Source organism: Sceloporus occidentalis, unplaced genomic scaffold, assembly GCF_023333645.1.
Source record: "Sceloporus occidentalis isolate IW3139 unplaced genomic scaffold, rSceOcc1.0.p SCAF_1, whole genome shotgun sequence".
Classification (NCBI taxonomy): domain Eukaryota; kingdom Metazoa; phylum Chordata; class Lepidosauria; order Squamata; family Phrynosomatidae; genus Sceloporus; species Sceloporus occidentalis.
The window spans coordinates 216,883,095-216,901,029 of NW_028316981.1; the positions used below are offsets into that span (position 1 = coordinate 216,883,095).

The following is a 17,935-nucleotide window of genomic DNA, read 5'->3' on the forward strand; positions in this document are numbered from 1 at the left end:
TACTATGAAACTAAGGGGCTTTCTGCACGGACATTTGGGACGTCCTCCGGACGTCCCATTTTAAAAAAGGGGCGTCTCTTTTAGACGCCCCATGGTCTAGTACGGACTCCGTCCGTACAAGATGGCGGCGCCCCTTCTACATGGGCGCCGCCATCTTTACGCATCGGACGCACAGCGTCCAGACGCGTCGCGCCGCTGCTGACGTAGCGAGCGCGCCCCTGGCGCCTCGCTACGTCGCAAACGCGACGCAAAAAGAAGCTCCATTTTGGAGCTTCTTTTTTCGGTCCGCGCGGGAGTCGGGCCGTTTGAAGGCTCCGGCTCCCCCGCGGACCTTCTGGCGGCGGTGCCAGACCGCTGCAAAGTGGCGGTCTGTACCCCGCCAATACATACCTAATCTGTACAAATGCTAGCTATTTTACTTCAGCACTTTGAAGGTCAGACTCATCCTGACAGCAATGTTTGAGTTCTGAGAACTCACATTTGCCCTTCAAATATTTGTCCACCCCTTGGAAATGAACATTTGGTGAATGGATTTTTTATTTCCTGTCAGTGGCAAGAAGACTTTGCTTCAGCATTGGACAAATAAATGTCAGTTCTCAGAGCTATGAAGTTTTGTCATCAACAGCTGATAAAGTACATGTTTTGTCACAAATGGAAATGATCAAGCATCATGTTAAATAAAATGGCATCCATCAGTACACTATTTGGGGGGGGGCATAGGGGTACTCTTCCTCATGTGCAGAAAAATAAGGGAGAACCCTGCCTCAATGCAATGTTACCTCCCCATGAAATTTCCTTGAGCAAGGTAGGGGGAAAAAGCAGACAATCTGGGATGAGGCATTGGTAGGCACCGCTTCATTTTGAAAATAAAAACATTTGTCATTAAAGAAGTAGCTCTGCTAGCTTGTGCCAGCATAAGGGAAAAGGGAGGGGGAGAAATAAACCTAGTAGACTTTTAAGACTATCTGGCTCTCATCATCATCATCATCATCATCATCATTTATTTATTTACATAATGCCATCCATTTACATAGTGCTTTACAAACTGTTACAGAATAAAACTGTTTATTTATTTATTTGTTTGTTTAACTAATTTAATTAAATTTATTTTAAATTTTATTTGTTCATTTATCCATATATTAGCATGAGCTCTTGTGTCTATCATCCACTTCCCACATACAATGACTGAGGAAGTGATTTGATATCCACAAAAGCTAATGCTCAAATATCAATCAGTTGGACTTAGAAGAGGCTGAAGATTCCTTTTTCCCATCTCCTCTCCACCCTTTTCCCTTTTCATTCATTCTCAAATGTGATTTGTCATTTTCCTTCTTCAGCACTTTTTCTTCCCTCAGAATGATGACTCCAGGGGAGATTTTAAAGGGGGTGGGAGCATTATCAAAGTCTCATAATGTTGGGTCCTCATATGACCAGATCGGCCAGATTTAAGTTCAGATTTTAGGCATTGTACACAGTACCTGTTAGGATGCAGACCTGTTCTCTGCTGCCCCGGAGGTTAGGACCAGGTCCAATGGTTTTAAGTTACAGGAGGGTAGATTTTTACGGAATGTTAGAAGGACCTTTCTGATAGTAACAGTGGTTCAGCAATGGAACCAATTGTCCAGAGAGATGGTAGGGTCTCCTTTGTACATCTTCAGAAAGAGGATGGACAGCTACCTGCTGGGGATGCTCCATCTGATGATCCTGCAATTAGCAATGGGTTGGACTCAGTGGCTTATGAGGCCCCTTTCAATTCTATGATTCTATGCTTCCACAAAGGCCCCTAGTTCATCTTACATTCAACACAACCAAAGGAAGATGTATCACAGATTTCATCTATGCACAGAAACTGATTTGTCGTTTTTCAATGGCCTGTTACAGACAGCCAAAATAAAGCTGCTTCGAGTCACAGTGGAGGTATGTTGTTTCAATGATGCATGCGTCCTAAGAGTCCAGAAGTTGCACCAAAGCCACGCTCCAGCCCTAAGGACTGGAGCGTGGCTTTGGTGTGGCTTCTAGACTCTTAGGACGCATGCATCATTGAAACACTATACCTCCACTGTGACTCGAAGCAGCTTTATTTTGGCTGTCTGTAACAGGCCAATGTTATTACATTTTAACTGCAAAGAAGGAAAAAGGTGTCCTTGCAGTTTTCTGCCTGAGATGCCAAAATTACTTGAATCAGCTCTATCTTTGCCATTTGTTACTAGGCTTGACTTCAAAAGCTGTCTCTACTTGACCACAAACTATCTATGCTACCTGACACCAAAATATAAAACAGCAATATGTTTAAAGTAATCCTCCATTTCTAAACGATGGCCATGTTAGTCCTTTGTACAAAAAGGAAAAAGCACAGCACTCTTTCCTCACATGCTTCATCATCTGGTTGTAAACATGGCAAACAAAGTTGTCACATATAAGTGCCTTATGTTCTGCATTTACTAGATTATGGCAGTAGTTCCCTCAATTTATAGGTGTTGCAGTGATTTATATGTGGAAATGTCTGGGTAAACTATGCAGAGATCTGGATTTCTAGAAAGAAGTGCATTATGGAGAAGATTTACAAAGAGCAGTCAAAACATCCCAGGAACATATCCACATGGAAGGACACCATAGCAGCCAGCCCATTCATCTTCATTCCTTTGTGATGGCTACAAGCCTCAGCCATTTTGGTATTTACTGTATCTCCACATTTTTTACATTTACTATCCATGTGTGTATGTATAAACACATATCTGTGTATATAACCATGCCATAGTCTCTCCAATTTCTATGTGTGGTTGTGAAAGCTGGACAGTCAAAAAAAGCTGATGGGGAGAAGTTCATCTCCTTTGAAATGTGGTGGTAAAAGAGAGCTCTGCAGATTCCATGGACTGCCTAAAAGACAAATAAATGAGTCCCAGAACAAATCAGTCCTGAACTCTCACTAGAAACCAAAATGTAAAGAAACCAAAATGTAAAGTAGAAAGCAGCAAGAAAAAAGAATGGATCGATTCAACCAAGGAAGCCTCAGCCCAGAGTTTGTAAGACCTGGACAAAGCTTTTGATGACCATAGTTCATGAAGGTCTCTAATTTGTAGGGTTCCCAGAAGTCAGTCACCTTGACAACAATACAATAAGCAACAGCTAAAGTGTGTGTATGTGTGTATATATATATATATATATATATATATATATACACACACATACCACACAGAATGTGGGTTGTCTTTTTGTCTCAGACGGAAAACAACATGCCTGCTATCCTCCTCTACCTTTCATGAAGCTCATTGTCTGATGATTAGAATGCACCCAGCTACTTCTTTCAGTTTGGGATTGGTCAATATTAGTATTACAGAGTGTACCAAAGCATATAGAGACAGTACTATATCAGAAATCATTCGCTCGGTTTTTCCAAACTCAAAAAGAGCACTGACAGCTATCACCATAGAAGGAAAATATAAAATATAGAAGAAGACAGACACCAACAAAAACTTCATGACTTTGATATGGACCCGAGTGCTGAGATCCTTAGTGGCAACCCCACTTTTTTCCAGATTTCTTGTATGTTTCCAGAGAGAGGTGAGCAAAAAAATGGATGTACTCAGGGTCAGGCTAAAATTTATGAAAGCAAAAGAAAACTGTGGAGCATTCAAAGCATTGAAGAGTTTGTTGCAAACGTCACTTTGACTAGCATTCCTTGGAATAGTATCTGTCAGACTGCACCATTTTTTGTCTCTTAAATAACTGAGAAGTGAAGGAAAAAATAATACTATAGAAACTACTATTGATATTCCAAGCAGTCTGGGTGCAAGCACGTTGATTCTTGGCTTCAGCCAGAGGAACAGGCAGTTGTCAAAATTAGTAACCTTCACACAATAGAAAACACTGAGCCATGTCACACACCACAAGGTGGTCAGGTTGAACAACATCCAGATAAAGTTGAAAGCTGCTATTGTGGAAGTATGGAAATAAAGCTCTGGAGAGATGAGGTACAGAAGATAGCTCACTGCACAATCCATCTGCAGCAGAAATCTGGAAGTGCTCAAACTAGTCAACAAGAAATTGCAAGTGACTATCTTCTTGTTCTGGAGCCACTGATGTCCATTCACAGCTATGATAAATCCACTTCCTAAAAGGGCCATGATGACCAAAATTCCTAAAATGGCCCAAGTAAGAATGTCAAGGAGAGACATTATGGGAATCACTGTTGTTAGTTTCTGGGAGAAATGTCTATGAGAAAGTACGTTGTGGCAATTTCCCTGTTCTCTGTCTTATGCTTGGAGGAAGAAACTCCACTGTCCAAGGCCTTTAAATAGTAAGGCCAGACTACAGAGAGGAATGCAAATTTCAGGAGGATTCTGTTGCTAATGACCCTACCAGCTATCATGTCACTTGGGGATATATAATGTGACTTGCACAACTAAGATTTTTATGCCAGTTTATTTGCCAGGAAAAAGAGATAGACAGGATGATGGGCCCCAGAGGACACTGGCAGTCCTGTCATGGTGGCAGCAGGAGCAAAGCCCAGTCCATCACAGACATCAGGTGCAGATCAGGAGAAGGAAGAAACACTTTATCCTCTTGACAACATAAGTATGTGTCTTGATATTGCCATATGTATACAATATCCATGCTTGCATGTGACTATATTCTTGTTCTGGAGCCATTGAGGTCCATTCACAGCTTTAATAAATCCATTTTCTAAAAGGGCCATGATAACCAAAATTCCTAAAATAGCCCAAGTAAGAATGTCAAGTAGAGATATTATGGGAATCACTCTTGTTACTTTCTGGAAGAAATGTCTCTGAGGAAGTACGTTGTGGCGATTTCCCTGTTCTCTGTCTTATGCTTTGAGGAGGACCCTCCACTGTCCGAGGCCTTTAAATAGTAAGACTACACTTTCTGCACACGTGTACAGGACGTTTTGCTCCAATGCATGTTTTTACAATAATAATTGCCAATGACATGACTGGATAATAAAGCAATATTATTTGCAGAACATAAACTCTTAATCGACTATACAGTCAGCCCTTCTTATACACGGATTTTTTATACACGGATTTAAGCATACACGGTTTGAAAATGTTCCAAAAAAGTATAAATTTACCTTGATTTTCCATTTTTTATAAGGGACACCATTTTGCTATGTCATTATATTCAATGGGACTTGAGCATACACGGATTTTGTTATACACGGGAGATCTTAGAACCAAACCCCAGCGTATAACAAGGGTCCACTGTAGTGCAATTCCATCTTGCACTTTAAGCAGGGAAAGGAGTGAGTGAGATGGATGGAAAGAGGGGCTGGGGGAATTTTCAAGGTATGAGATTTTAATCTGGGACAGGAGGAAGGAAAGGAGAAGGATAGGGAGGGAATATTTGCACAACATTTGATTCCTGCAGCAAGTCAAGGCTTGTCTGTGCCAAAGTATGGCAAACGCCATTAGCCTTTTAAAGTATTGGAGGATACACTTTTCAGAAGGGGATGTATTCTGCCCACCTCTGTCATAAATACTTATCCTCATGGTTTTCAGTTGAAAGAATCACTATTTATGCTTATATATTTAATTAGAATATATAAGCATAAATATAAATATTTAATTAAAATAAAAATTAAAATTGTTGGCAAATTCAATAAATATCTTAGCTACTTAGTAATATTTTTTTTGAGATCTGCACTAGCCCTATCTTCTCCATAAGACATGTTACTTTTACAGTGTGATTTTCTACAGCACTTTCTTTTTCAAGGAACACCATTACTGCATTATAGCAGAGCACAGGTCCCAAAACACCACCACCACCACCCGCCTTGGAGAAGGAGGGAATGCCCACCAGGTGAACTGACATGGTGCAAGAAGCAATTCCAGCCTCTTTCAGCCAAACCAAAAAATTTAGAACAGGATAGGCCAGTGGGGCTGAAGACTGGCCACACTGAAGAATGCATGCAGCTTACCCACAGCTTTCCTGTAAGCTATGAAGGTGGCTGGGGCCAGCGACACCAGGACGCCCTGCAACACAGCAGATTTCCAACTTTCCACAGTTATCCTGGAAAGGGCGTGGGTGAGGGCTCTACTCCAGGTGCCCAAAGCCAGAACCTAACATCCTGAAAACGAGAAAAAGCATCTGCAACATTACTCTCAAGGCCAGGTATGAAGTGGACCCTAAACGTGATGTTCTTGTGGAGGCAGAACAGGACAAAATGATGCAGCAAGAGCATGACCCCCTCAGACTTACAGGTTTGGGAGTTGAAGATCCCAACCACTGCTTGGTTATCACACCAAAAGCAGACTGACCTGTTGGCTAAGGCACTGCCCCAAATATGGACTGCCACCATGATGGGAAAGAATTCAAGGAAGGCGAGGTCACAGAGAATCTTCCCCTGCACCCAATGTGTCAGCCAGCATTGTGCACACCAATGTCCCTGGAAGTAAACACCAAAGCCTAGGCTTCCAGCAGCATCAGAATGCACCTGAAGTCCCTGCCCCAAATCTCATAGCCACTGCCATAGGGAAACCCTATTGTAATCTGGTAGGAATCCATCCCACAGGTGAAGGTCCTCTTTGATGCCTTTGGATAAGCAGATACAGTGGTGGGGTGCCCTATCACCTGCCGTGACCCTCTCAAGCCTGGCTCAGATATCCCTGAATGGGGAAACAACCCTGCAGGCAAAGTTAAGGTGCCCAAGGATGGCTTGGATTTCCCTTAGGGTAGACTTATTTGATGAGAGGGTGGCCTTGATCAAGGAGTGCAGGATGAAGAGTTTGTTCTCTGGGAAGTGAGACACACCCATCACTGAATCCAACTGGATCCCTAGGAATGTGATGTGGAGGGGTCCTCCCTCTTTATCACTGCTATGGAGACGCCCAGCTCAGCTGAGAGGACTTGAAATGTGGCCTAGAGTTCAGCACAGCTCTTAGAACTGGCCTCGCCAATTAAAAGGAAATCATCAAAGTAATGGATAACCAAAGGGGACGTGGCCCGCCTCTTCACCTTCCACTCTAAAAAGGAGCTAAAAGTTTCAAACGCTGCACAGCTGACAGAGCAACCCATGGGCATGGCCTTATCAATACACCACAGCTCCTTGAACTTGAAGCCCAAGAGGCAGAAGTCATCAGGGTGGACAGGCAACAGTTGGAATGCCGACTGAATATCACATTTTGCCAAGAGAGCTTCACACCCACAAGCCTGGATGAGCCTGACAGCATAGTTGAATGAGGCATAACAGACTGAACAAAGCTTGGGAGGGATGTATTGTTGACAGAAGCGCTCGGAGAATAAGATAAGTGGTGAATGAGCTGGAATTCCCCTGGGGCTTTCTTGGGGACCACCCCCAGAGAGGAGACCCTGAGGTTGGGGATGGGTGGTGATTGGAATGGGCTCACCACCCTGCCAGCCTCCCACTCGAGAATCTTGGACCTGAGGACCTCTGGCATATCCCTGGCTGACTTGAGGTTCTGGGTATCTGAAGCTTCCCATGGACCAAACACCAGGATTCTGAAACCCCGGGTGAAACCAGCAGCAAAGAAAGTGACTGCCTCCTTAAAGGGATAATTGCGGAGGAGCTGAAGTAAAACAGAAGGGTGCACAGGTATGCAGGTGAGAGTGAAGTGCAGCCATGCAGCTGCACTCACTTTAGACCCCCCCCCAACCCCCCGGTACCAGAACTGACAGATCCATCTTTCTTACCAGAGGCTGCTGGGATGGGAGCCCACTGGACGACAGCAAGCCAGCTTGGTGTGTGGGCCCATGCAAAACTCTCAGCAATGTTCAAACGTACAGTGTGTCTGAACATACTTTCCTTGCTTGAATTCCCAGCACACCAGCCTGTGGATATCTTTCTTCCTAGCCCTCTTGGAACTCTTGGTGGGATCACCCTGCCCCTGACATGGGGACCCACCTCCAGGAGCCAGATCTCACTATTGATGAGATCCCACCTGTTAGTGTCATTCTGGGAAGCCCACAGGAAGAAGGTGGTATCATATGCTATGGCTGCAGTCTCCCCTGCAATGGCCCTGGTCTTGAGGAACATTGGCCATGTAGTTGGTCAAGTGCCAAGCCCGTTCAGGGTACACCATAGAACCCACCCCCAGGTAAATGGAAAAACCTTAGGTTCAGTTGGTGAAGAAGCGCTCTACCTGGTGGGCTTTAGACTCCCATTTATCACTTCTTTGGGGAACGATGACACTAGCTTCCTTACCCAAGGGCTTCAACAGAGTGAACACATCTACAAATTTGCCCCTGAGGATTTTTTCCTAACCTTTTTGGACAGATGAGCTACAGAATCAAGCCAGTAGGTAGGAACAATGGGCAACCCAGGAATGAAGATTGAGAAACAGACCAGACTCAAGTGACTTATAGAAAAAAGAGTATTTTAAAAGCTAATGATATGTTCAAGTCTTTTAGTCCAAGTCTCAAGTTAAGTCTCAACTCTCTACCTTCAAGTCTCAAATCGAATCTCAAGAACTTGCAAGATACTTTCAACTTAAGTCTCAAGTCAAGTCTCAATCTGGGAGATGACTTCTAAAAGAAAAAAAGGAAGGGTGTTTTTTTCAGAGGGAACAGCATTAAGCAATGAGCTTGAAGTGAGGGTTGAGGTCTGCTTGGCAGCATGTCCCTGCTGCACATCAGAGGAGCCTTCTAAAGCTTTAGAAGGATCCTTCTGCCTCAAGTACATTGCCTAACACATTTGCTATTCTCTTCCAAGAAATACACCTCGCACATGGGGGGAGTCTTGCCTGCTGCTCGAAGTTAATTGGCACCAGCAAGTCAGAAACCAAAAATATGCAAATGTCAAGTCAAGTTGGGTCAGTGTGTTATTTTTGCCAAATCAAGTCCAAGTCAAGTCATTGAAGTGACCTGAGTCCAACTTATGTCCATGTCAATTGACCCATGTCTGCATCACTACCAAAAGCTGGGTTGAAGAGATAAGGTCAGCAGTCAGGATGATTTTGTTGGATATGATATTAAACTTGTCTCCAATGCCCAGCATAATAGTACCCATGTTTAATGTTTCCACCTCTGGCTTAGGGCAGGGAAATTGCACTTTGATCTCTCACTCTCATTCAGTGACTGAGTTCATGTCCTCTGTCTGCATTGCTGGCACTGATGAGACCAAAGCTGAACCTTTGGTCTCATCAGTACCACAAAATGCTGTGTAGTCCAAATATAACAGTGCTCATCACTCTGAGAACACCATCTCCACAGTGAAACATGGTGGCAGTATTATGTTGTGGATATGCTTCTCCTCAGAAGGGACTGGAAAACCGAAGGAAAGACTGAAGGAAAGATTCAAAGAACCAAAATAGATTTTAGAAGAAAACATATTTCACTTTGCAAGAGGAACGCAATTGGTTTAGTGGTTCCAGCTGGACACTGTCCCTAATTACGTAGCCTAAGTAGCATTGGGGTGATTTTAAAATAAGTATCTGTATGTTTTAGAATGACTCAGTCAAAGCCCAGATTTCAATCTTTTTTTTTATTAAAATTCTATAAACAAACATACAACAGAGCATACACACAACTTGCACAAATCACATTTGCATAAAAACAATTACAAAAAACTTCCTTTCCTTTACAGCGATTATTTCTGAACTCCAGTTACACTGGCTAATATGACCTTCATATTTCCCCTTTTCCTTGTAACCTCTTTGGCTATATCCTTCATGAAGGTATAGATTCTTTTTTGTATTTCTAATTTGTTCTCTTAACATGATATATTTCCTGGTATCTTATCCTTTTATTTTTAGTTGACTCTTATTTATTCTTGACTAATGCACAGAATTCATTTCTCAAATGCTATTACACCATTAAGACCATTCTCAGTTTTCAGATAGTTAATGACTGGTTGCCATTCAGTTCTATATTCAGCATTTATCTCTCAATAAGCATGTCATCTTATCTAATTCCATAATCTCATAAATTTTCAAGAGCCATTCTTGTACTGTCAATTCATCATTCCCTTTCCATTTTTTTACAATTATAAATCTTGCAGCGGTTAATAAATAAAACATGATTTTCCCATACTTTTTTCCCACATCATCTTGCAACATACCTAACAAAAATATCTTAGGGTCCATCTCAATCATAATATTTAACATTCTTTCCAATTCTTTATGTATTTTTTTCCAGAATTTCTTGACCCGGTGACATTCCCACCACATATGGAACATAGTACCTAAAGATTTATTGCAATTCCAACAATCACCTTTACTGTTTTTATATATTTTAGATACTTTCTCTGGTGTCAAGTACCATCTAAATTGTGTTTTATAATATTGCTCTCTAATTCCATAGCTTAAGGTATGTTTAATCCTTTTTTCCAATTTTTTTCCCATTCTTCCAATAATATAGGTTGTCCAAAATCTCTGGCCCAGTTTATCATATATTGTTTGATAGGTTCAGATTCTGTTTCTATGCTCAGCAGTATTTTATAGAGTTTAGAGATAATATGTTGGTTTTCTAGAATTAACACTTTCTCGAGCTCTCTGTCCTCCTTCTCAATTCTAAACAACTTTTGATCCGTTCTGAACCTCTCATGCAATTGTCTATATAAGAACCAACTGTTTTCATATCCTTCCTGTATTAATTCCTCAATTGATTTAATTTTCTCTTCTCCTTTTTCTTTTTTTAATAGGTCTTTGTATGTAGGCCAATTACCTTGCTTGATTCTTTCTCTGGCAAAGAAAGCTTCATTCGTAGATGTCCATCTTGGTATTCCTCTTATCATTTTGTTTTTATATTTTAGCCATACCCTTAATAGATTTTTGCGGATAAAGTGATCGTTGAATTGCTTGTTTACTTTGACTTTATCATACAACATGCCAACCGTAAATTAAATCGAATTCTTCCAATTGCAGTATTTTTTCATCATCCAGTTTTATCCATTGTTTGACCCAATCGAGACAGCATGCATAATAGTAAATTCTTAAATTTGGTATACCCAATCCTCCTTTATCTCTTGTTTCTTGCATAATTTTCATCCTGATTCTTAAAGCCCAGATCTCAATCTGACTAAGAAGCTGTGACATGATTTGAAAATTGCTGTTCATCAATGGTCCCCGTTTAACCTTCCAGAGTTGGACCAATTTTCCCAAGGAGAATGGACAAAAATTGCAGGATTCAGATGCACAAAACTGACAGAGATTTACCTAACAAAATTTGCAACTGTAATGGTTGCCAAAGGTTTCTTGTTAACTGTTGTCAAGTCAACCTTGACTTATGATGACCCTATGGATGAGAGGCCTCCATGGCCCCCTATCTTCAGTGCATCTGCTCAGGTCTTGCAGACTCAAGGCTGTGGCTTCCTTTATTGAGTCTATCCATCTAGAATGTGGTCTTCCTCTTTTCCTACTGCCTTCTACCTTACCAAGCATTATAATCTTTTCTAGTGAGTCATGTCTTCTTATGATATGCCCAAGTACTACAACCTCAATTTAGTCATCATGGCTTCTAGGAAGGATGCAGTCTTGATTTGGCCTAGGAGCCATTTATCTGTCTTTTTAGCAGTCCATTCTATCCATAGAACTCTTCTGCACCACCACATTTCAAATGAGTTAGTTTTCCTCCTATCAGCCACTACATCATGCTGGCTTAGACTGATTTGGAGATGAGTGTACTGTTTTTAAAGCACCTTATCCCCAATGGAATAGAGGCATGTTTAAATTTACAAACAGGTTTTATCGCATTCGCCCATATACAGCCCGTATGCCAGCCAGGCTTATTCTGAAGCGTTTCAAGAATGGGAAAAGCCTGTTTTTGAAAAGCTGCAGAATAAGCCTGGCTGGAATCCAGGCTGAATATCAGTTGCATTCACTCAGCCATGGGTGAATGCAATAAAACCCATTTGTAAATTTAAATGAGCCTCTATCCCGTCAGGATAGAGTGAGCTATTCTCCCTTGTCTCAACGTAAATCAGGAAACTATGGCCAGATAGGAAGGAAAACAGAAATCTGTGGCCCAATGGGAAGGATCCACTGCCTTCAAAATTTGCAGAGACATTTTCATAGACGTCTCTAGAAAATATTGTCTTACTTTGAAAGTGATAGATGAGAATGAAAGGGAGAAGAAGTGCATTTTTGAATATACAAATACATATGTGACCTTGTATTAACAAGCCTTGTAGAAAATGTGTATAACTTTGCATGCTATTTTCTGCTCCAAACATGATAGTGTCATGAAAAATAAAAAAATGCCATTAATCAGAAGCAGTAAAATGCCATAATCAAAACCAAGTAGCCATAACACAACCTTTGTGTTAAGAATTTATATGCAGTCGTCTCATGGGAAATCACTAGCCCAGTTAGAATATGCACTTGCTGGGAAGGTCACAGCTTGCAACATTAAATGTGCTCAATGTCCAGGCAAACTCTGCAAAAAATAAAAGAAACTACTTCACCTTAAATTATATAACATGAAGCTTTGTGCAGGTGCATGATCAGTACATAGTAAGAGAATGTTCAAACTATGATTGGTTGCAGAAGGTATACGGAACTTCTGTGTAATATTAGGGAGACTACCTCCCCCCCCCCTTTCTCTCTCACTCTTGGCCTTTGTTCTTTGTTCAAAGAAAGTGGGTTTGTTCTCTCTCTTTAATCAAGTTGTCCAGTCCTTCAGCTAGATAATGAACAAAGGAGTGGTTTTCCTCCCATGAAAATTGTGTGAAACCCCCCCAAAAAATAACTTTGCAGGTGGGGGGGAACAAGAGCACCTCAGCTACTGAAACATATATGGATGGATTATGATTGATTCACACATCATCACTGCTGGCAAAACTGAGATGTAGGTTACTTCTGCAATTGCTAAAGCAGGCACCCATCTCTCAGAAAATAGAAACCTTTCAGAATACTGGAAAGAGAGTCCCAAATATTGGATGTGGTTGTTGTTTTTTATTGGTTTAATCTTTTGCCACTGCTACTTCCTTTAAATGGAGAATCCCCATAGATGTGGCTGCACTCTCCTATGAGTTACAAGCTTGACCAAGTGGATGGGAAAACTCAGAGGAAGGGGCTATATTGACTGGTTTAATTCAGAAAGAGAAAGAGCTAGAAGTGGAGAGGAGCTGCAGTCAGCAGGGGCTAAGTGGTGGTGTGGTGTAGTGGTTTGACCATTGGACTATGACTCTGGAGACCAGGGTAAAAATCTTAGCTCGGCCACTGAAACTTCTCTAAAAATAGAAGATTCCTATTGTCTGAGATATTCATACCAATTGTCCAAACTGTTGTCAAGCCCACCTCAACTAATAATGACCCCATGAATGAGAGGCCTCCAAGTCCCTAGAAAGCTGGGCCAAAACTAACAAAATGAAATTCAACACAGAGAAATATAAGGGCGGAAAAACGAAATGCATAGGTATAGGATGGGGGACACCTGGCTTAAGGACACTACGTGTGAAAGGAATCTAGGAGTTCAAGTAGACCACAAGTTGAACATGAGTCAACAGTGTGATGAGGCAGCTAAAAAGGCCAATGCAATTTTAGACTGCATCAATAGAAGTATAGTGTCTAGATCAAGGGAAGTAATAGTGCTATATTATTCTGCTTTGGCCCAGCCCCACCTGGAATACTGTGTCCAGTTCTGGGCACCACAATTCAAAAAGGATGTTAAGAAAATGGAGCGTGTCCAAAGGAGAGCGACTAAAATGGTGAAGGGCCTGGAAACCATGTCCTATGAGGAACGGCTTAGGGAGCTGGGGATGTTTAGCCTGGAGAAGAGACAGTTAAGAGGTGATATGATAGCCCTGTTTTAATATTTGAAGGGATGTCATATGGAGGAGCGAGCAAGCTTGTTTTCTGCTGCCCCAGAGAACAGGACCCAGAACAATGGATGCAAGCACCAGGAAAAGAGATTCCAGCTCAACATTAGGAGGAACTTCCTGACAGTAAGGACTGTTTGACAGTGGAACACACTCCTTCCTTGGAGTGTAGTGGAGTCTCCTTCCTTAGAGGTCCTTAAACAGAGACTTGATAGCCATCTGTCAGGGATGCTTTGATTGAGAGTTGGACTGGATGGCCCTTGTGGTCTCTTCCAACTTTACTATTCTATGATTCTATGATTGTATGATTTCCCCTATCTTTAATGCTTGTGCTCAGGTCTTGCATGCTCAGGATTATGTGTTCCTTGATTAGTCTATCCATCTAGAATGCAGTCTTCCTCTTTTCCTACTGCGTTCTACCTTACCAAGCATTATAATATTTTCTAGTGAGTCATGTCTCCTCATGATATGCCCATCTTTTGGCCATTCTTCTCTCCTGGAAAACCATTTAGCAGTGAGTTAATCTATTCATTCTGAGATTACTACCCTGGGATATGATTCTGAGTATATCTACCACCACCTAGAGAATAGCAATTTGGTCTACTTTAGTACTGGGCAGACACTCTGTTCATTCTACTAGACTACTCAATAATCTGGCAAGGCAGCTATTGAGCCATTTTCATTCTGGATGCCCATCAGTTGGAACCATGCATCAGGATCAGTACTGTATTACCATTAGAAAAGCCTCCATACAGGATTCCAGCCATGGAATTAATAGAAATGATTCAAGAAGAAAAATTAGCACAAGAATATAAGAAGCAACATTAAAAGTAACAATTTTATTCTCCTTATTTAAGCAAAACTCCCACTAAAGAAATGTGCGCAGTAGAACAATACTTCCTCAGCTCATGTTGCTAATTTATCAGCTCCACTTCACATAGTGAATTGGAATGAATATTAATTAAGACTGGAGTCCTAATTAACATTTTTTAAAAGCAGAGGTGGACAACTTTGGTGAATCTAGAGGTACATTTTCCTCTTCCTGGAACAACGGGCCTCATGCATCCTGTACATCAGTGGTGCACTACTAAAATGTAACAGCAAATTGCAGAAAGTAGAAACATCTTGTTTTGAAGGAGTTGTTCTGGTTTGTCACCGGATTTCAGAAGCAAACTACAAAGACCCCTTTAAAGCACATATTTCCAGCTCATTGTAAAGGGCTTTTCATAGTCTGGTTTTGAGTATGGCTGAAGACAACAAAAAAGCCTTAGGGCCCTGCTTGCAGCTCATGGCCTGTGTGCTGCCCACCCATTTTAAAGTATGTTCTAATTTGATCTCATAAACATGGGAAAGAGAAGGGAGCGTAGCTTAAGGAATGGGATTTGCATTCAGAAGCCTGAGTTTTAACCCCGGTGTGTGTGTGTGTTGTGTGCCTTTGTTTTTTTACTTATGGCAACCCTATCATGGGGTTTCTTGGCAAGATTTGTTCAGTGGAGGTTTGCCATTGCCATTCCTGGAGGTCGAGAGAGTGTGCCTCGCCCAAGGTCACCAGTGTGTTTCATGGTTGAACTGGGAATCAAACCCTGGTCTCCAGAGTCATAGTCCAGCATTCAAACCACTACGCCACAACCCTGGTAGTCTCCAGTAAATAGCATAGTGCTTCCCCAGAATCTAGAGCCTGTCTTTCCCCACCATAGGAGGTGCAGTTACCAAGGAGCAAAAACTGGGGAGCAAGCAACAGCATATACAAGAGCCCAAGACAGCACAGCTTCAGAGTCTTGAGACTATTGTTGCTAGTTGCCTTTGAGTTGACTTTGACTCATGGAATCTCTGTGAAAGAAACATCTCCAAGACCTCTTCTCCTCAACCTCTCTGCTCAGATCCTGCAGGGTAAGGCCTGTGACCTTTTTGATTGACTCTTGCCATCTGGTGTATGGTCTTCCTCTCTTTCTAATGCCTGCTCTACCTTTCCTAGCATGTTGTTTCCAATTTATGGTGACCGTAAGGCAAATCCATCATGGGGCTTTCTTGGAAAGATTTGTTCAGAGGGGGTTTGCCTTTGCCTTCCTCTGAGGCCTCTGAGAGTGTGAATTTCCCAAGGTCACCCAATGGGTTTCCATGGCCCAGCAGGGATTCAAATCATGGTCTCCAAAATCATAGTATCAAACCACTACACTAGGGTCAACATAAGTCAGAAATGACTTGAAGGCAAAGAGCAACAGAGGTACATCCAGAAAGAGGCAACAGGGCCATGATTTGGCAGGATCTTAGGAAGGGGGGAATCAACCAACCTAACACTTCTGCAGAATGTTAAGCCAAGCTCCTTTCACCTCCTTGTTCTTCAGGCTGTATATTACAGGATTGAACAAGGGAATGACAACACTATAGAAGAGAGAGATTATTTTATCCTGACCTGGGGAGTGGCTAGACTCAGGTCTCATGTACATATATATGGCTGCCCCATAGAAGAGGATCACTACAGTCATATGAGAGGCACATGTGGAGAAAGCTTTGTGCTGGCCTTGAACAGATTGGATTTTCAAGATGGAAGTAAGGATACGGATGTAAGTCATCATGATGAAGGTGATAGGAAAGAGTAATGTGAAAATGCACCCCACTGAAGTCACCTTTTCAACAATATGGGTATCAGCACATGCCAGTTTCAGTAACGCTGGGATTTCACAGAAAAAATGATCAATTAAATTGGGTCCACAGAATGGTAGCCGCCAGGTTAGGACAATGTGTGCCACTGGCAAGAGAAGTCCACTTGTCCACGTGGCTGCAGCAAGGTTAATACACACTTGTTTGTTCATGACAGATGTGTAGTGCAATGGGTGACATACAGCTATATACCTATCATATGCCATCACTGCCAGGAGGAAACATTCAGTTGTGGCCAAAACCAGGAAGACATACATCTGTAGAGCACAGCCAGCCAGTGAAATAGGCTTGCTCGGATTCTGGAGGTTAATCAACATCTGAGGGACTGTGCTGGAAGTGTAGCAAATGTCCACACAGGCAAGGTTGCTCAGGAAAAAATACATGGGTGTGTGTAATCGTGAGTCCAGCCAGATGAGCATCAATATGATTGCATTGCCTGCTAGAGTCATGGCATAGGCTGTAGAAAAAAGTCCAAACAATAAGAGACGAACCTTCAAGCTCCTGGAGAGCCCAAGCAGGAGGAATTCAGCTACAGATGTTGCATTGTTCATGATGCCCCACCAGTCTCATTTCTAGATAGGAAAAAAAAGGATTGAAAGATGTTGGATGAGGGAGGAGAGAGAGAGAAATCTCTGGACTTACATTGGAGAATGAAAAATACTGATCATGCCAACTATCATAAACATTTCATGCATGCAATTCAGACAAGTCCTTCCATGCAGACAATGATATGTTGAAGAAGGAATGGAGCCCAACTGGCTAGCCCTGCAAGAGATGCTGCATCTCTTGCTCCATAGAACCATAGAGCTGGGAGAGACTACCAAGGCCATCCAGTCCAATCCCTTGCCATGCAGCAACACACATTCTAGGCACTCCTGACAGATGGCCATCTAGCCCCTGCTTAAAAACTGCCAAAGAAGGAGACTCTACGACATTCCATCCCCAACATCTGCTCATTACATGCAGTATCTCCAAAGTGAGACTGCAGTTATACTTAGGCGATACCTATATGTATCCTGTAAAATTAATCTACGCAAAGAATTGGAAGAAAGAACAAACACTGGACATTCTAGAATAGATGGGAAAGATGATGGACCTAGCTATTTAGCAAAATTAACTAGTTTAGTAAATGGTGATGATATGGAAGATTTTATAAGGAGTTGGAAACCATTTCTGGATTATGTTAAAGAGTTAAGAGGAGACCTAGTGATATTGTGTTTTAAGTTATAAGATATTGAGAGGGGAAGAAGAAAAGGGACAATAATAATAATATGATTTTTCTTCTTGTTGTTTTTTCTGTCCTCTACTTTTTCCTCTCTTTTTTTTTTCTTTCTTTCTATAGAAGAGTAATAGTAGGATGTATATATAAAACTATCAATTAGATGAGTGGGAAGCCAAACAATGCACTAAAGTGATGGGTTAGGGGTGCTAATATTGTGTGTGTGTGTGTGTATTCTATTTACTTTATTACTTTATATTTTTCTCTATTTCTTTTTCTTATTTACTAACTTATTCTTTTTTCCTCTAGTATATTTTGTACGT

At 41.7% G+C, this 17,935-nt stretch overlaps 2 protein-coding genes across 3 annotated transcripts in view; both read right to left on the minus strand.

Annotated features, from left to right (window-relative positions):
* Positions 1-3,257: 3,257 nt before the first annotated feature.
* Positions 3,258-4,190, minus strand: LOC149323422 (taste receptor type 2 member 105-like). The gene is given in 1 exon segment (XM_089511250.1): positions 3,258-4,190. A coding segment is annotated over 1 exon segment (918 nt). The 5' UTR covers positions 4,176-4,190.
* An 11,833-nt stretch (positions 4,191-16,023) lies between these two features.
* Positions 16,024-17,935, minus strand: part of LOC149323423 (olfactory receptor 2A1/2A42-like) — a 53,613-nt gene continuing 51,701 nt past the window's right edge. For both annotated transcript variants that reach the window (XM_089488903.1, XM_089488905.1), the window contains one exon: positions 16,024-16,965. In XM_089488903.1, coding sequence (XP_089345029.1) covers positions 16,024-16,944 — 921 coding nt within the window. In that variant the 5' untranslated portion in view covers positions 16,945-16,965. The remainder of the gene's footprint in view (positions 16,966-17,935) is intronic.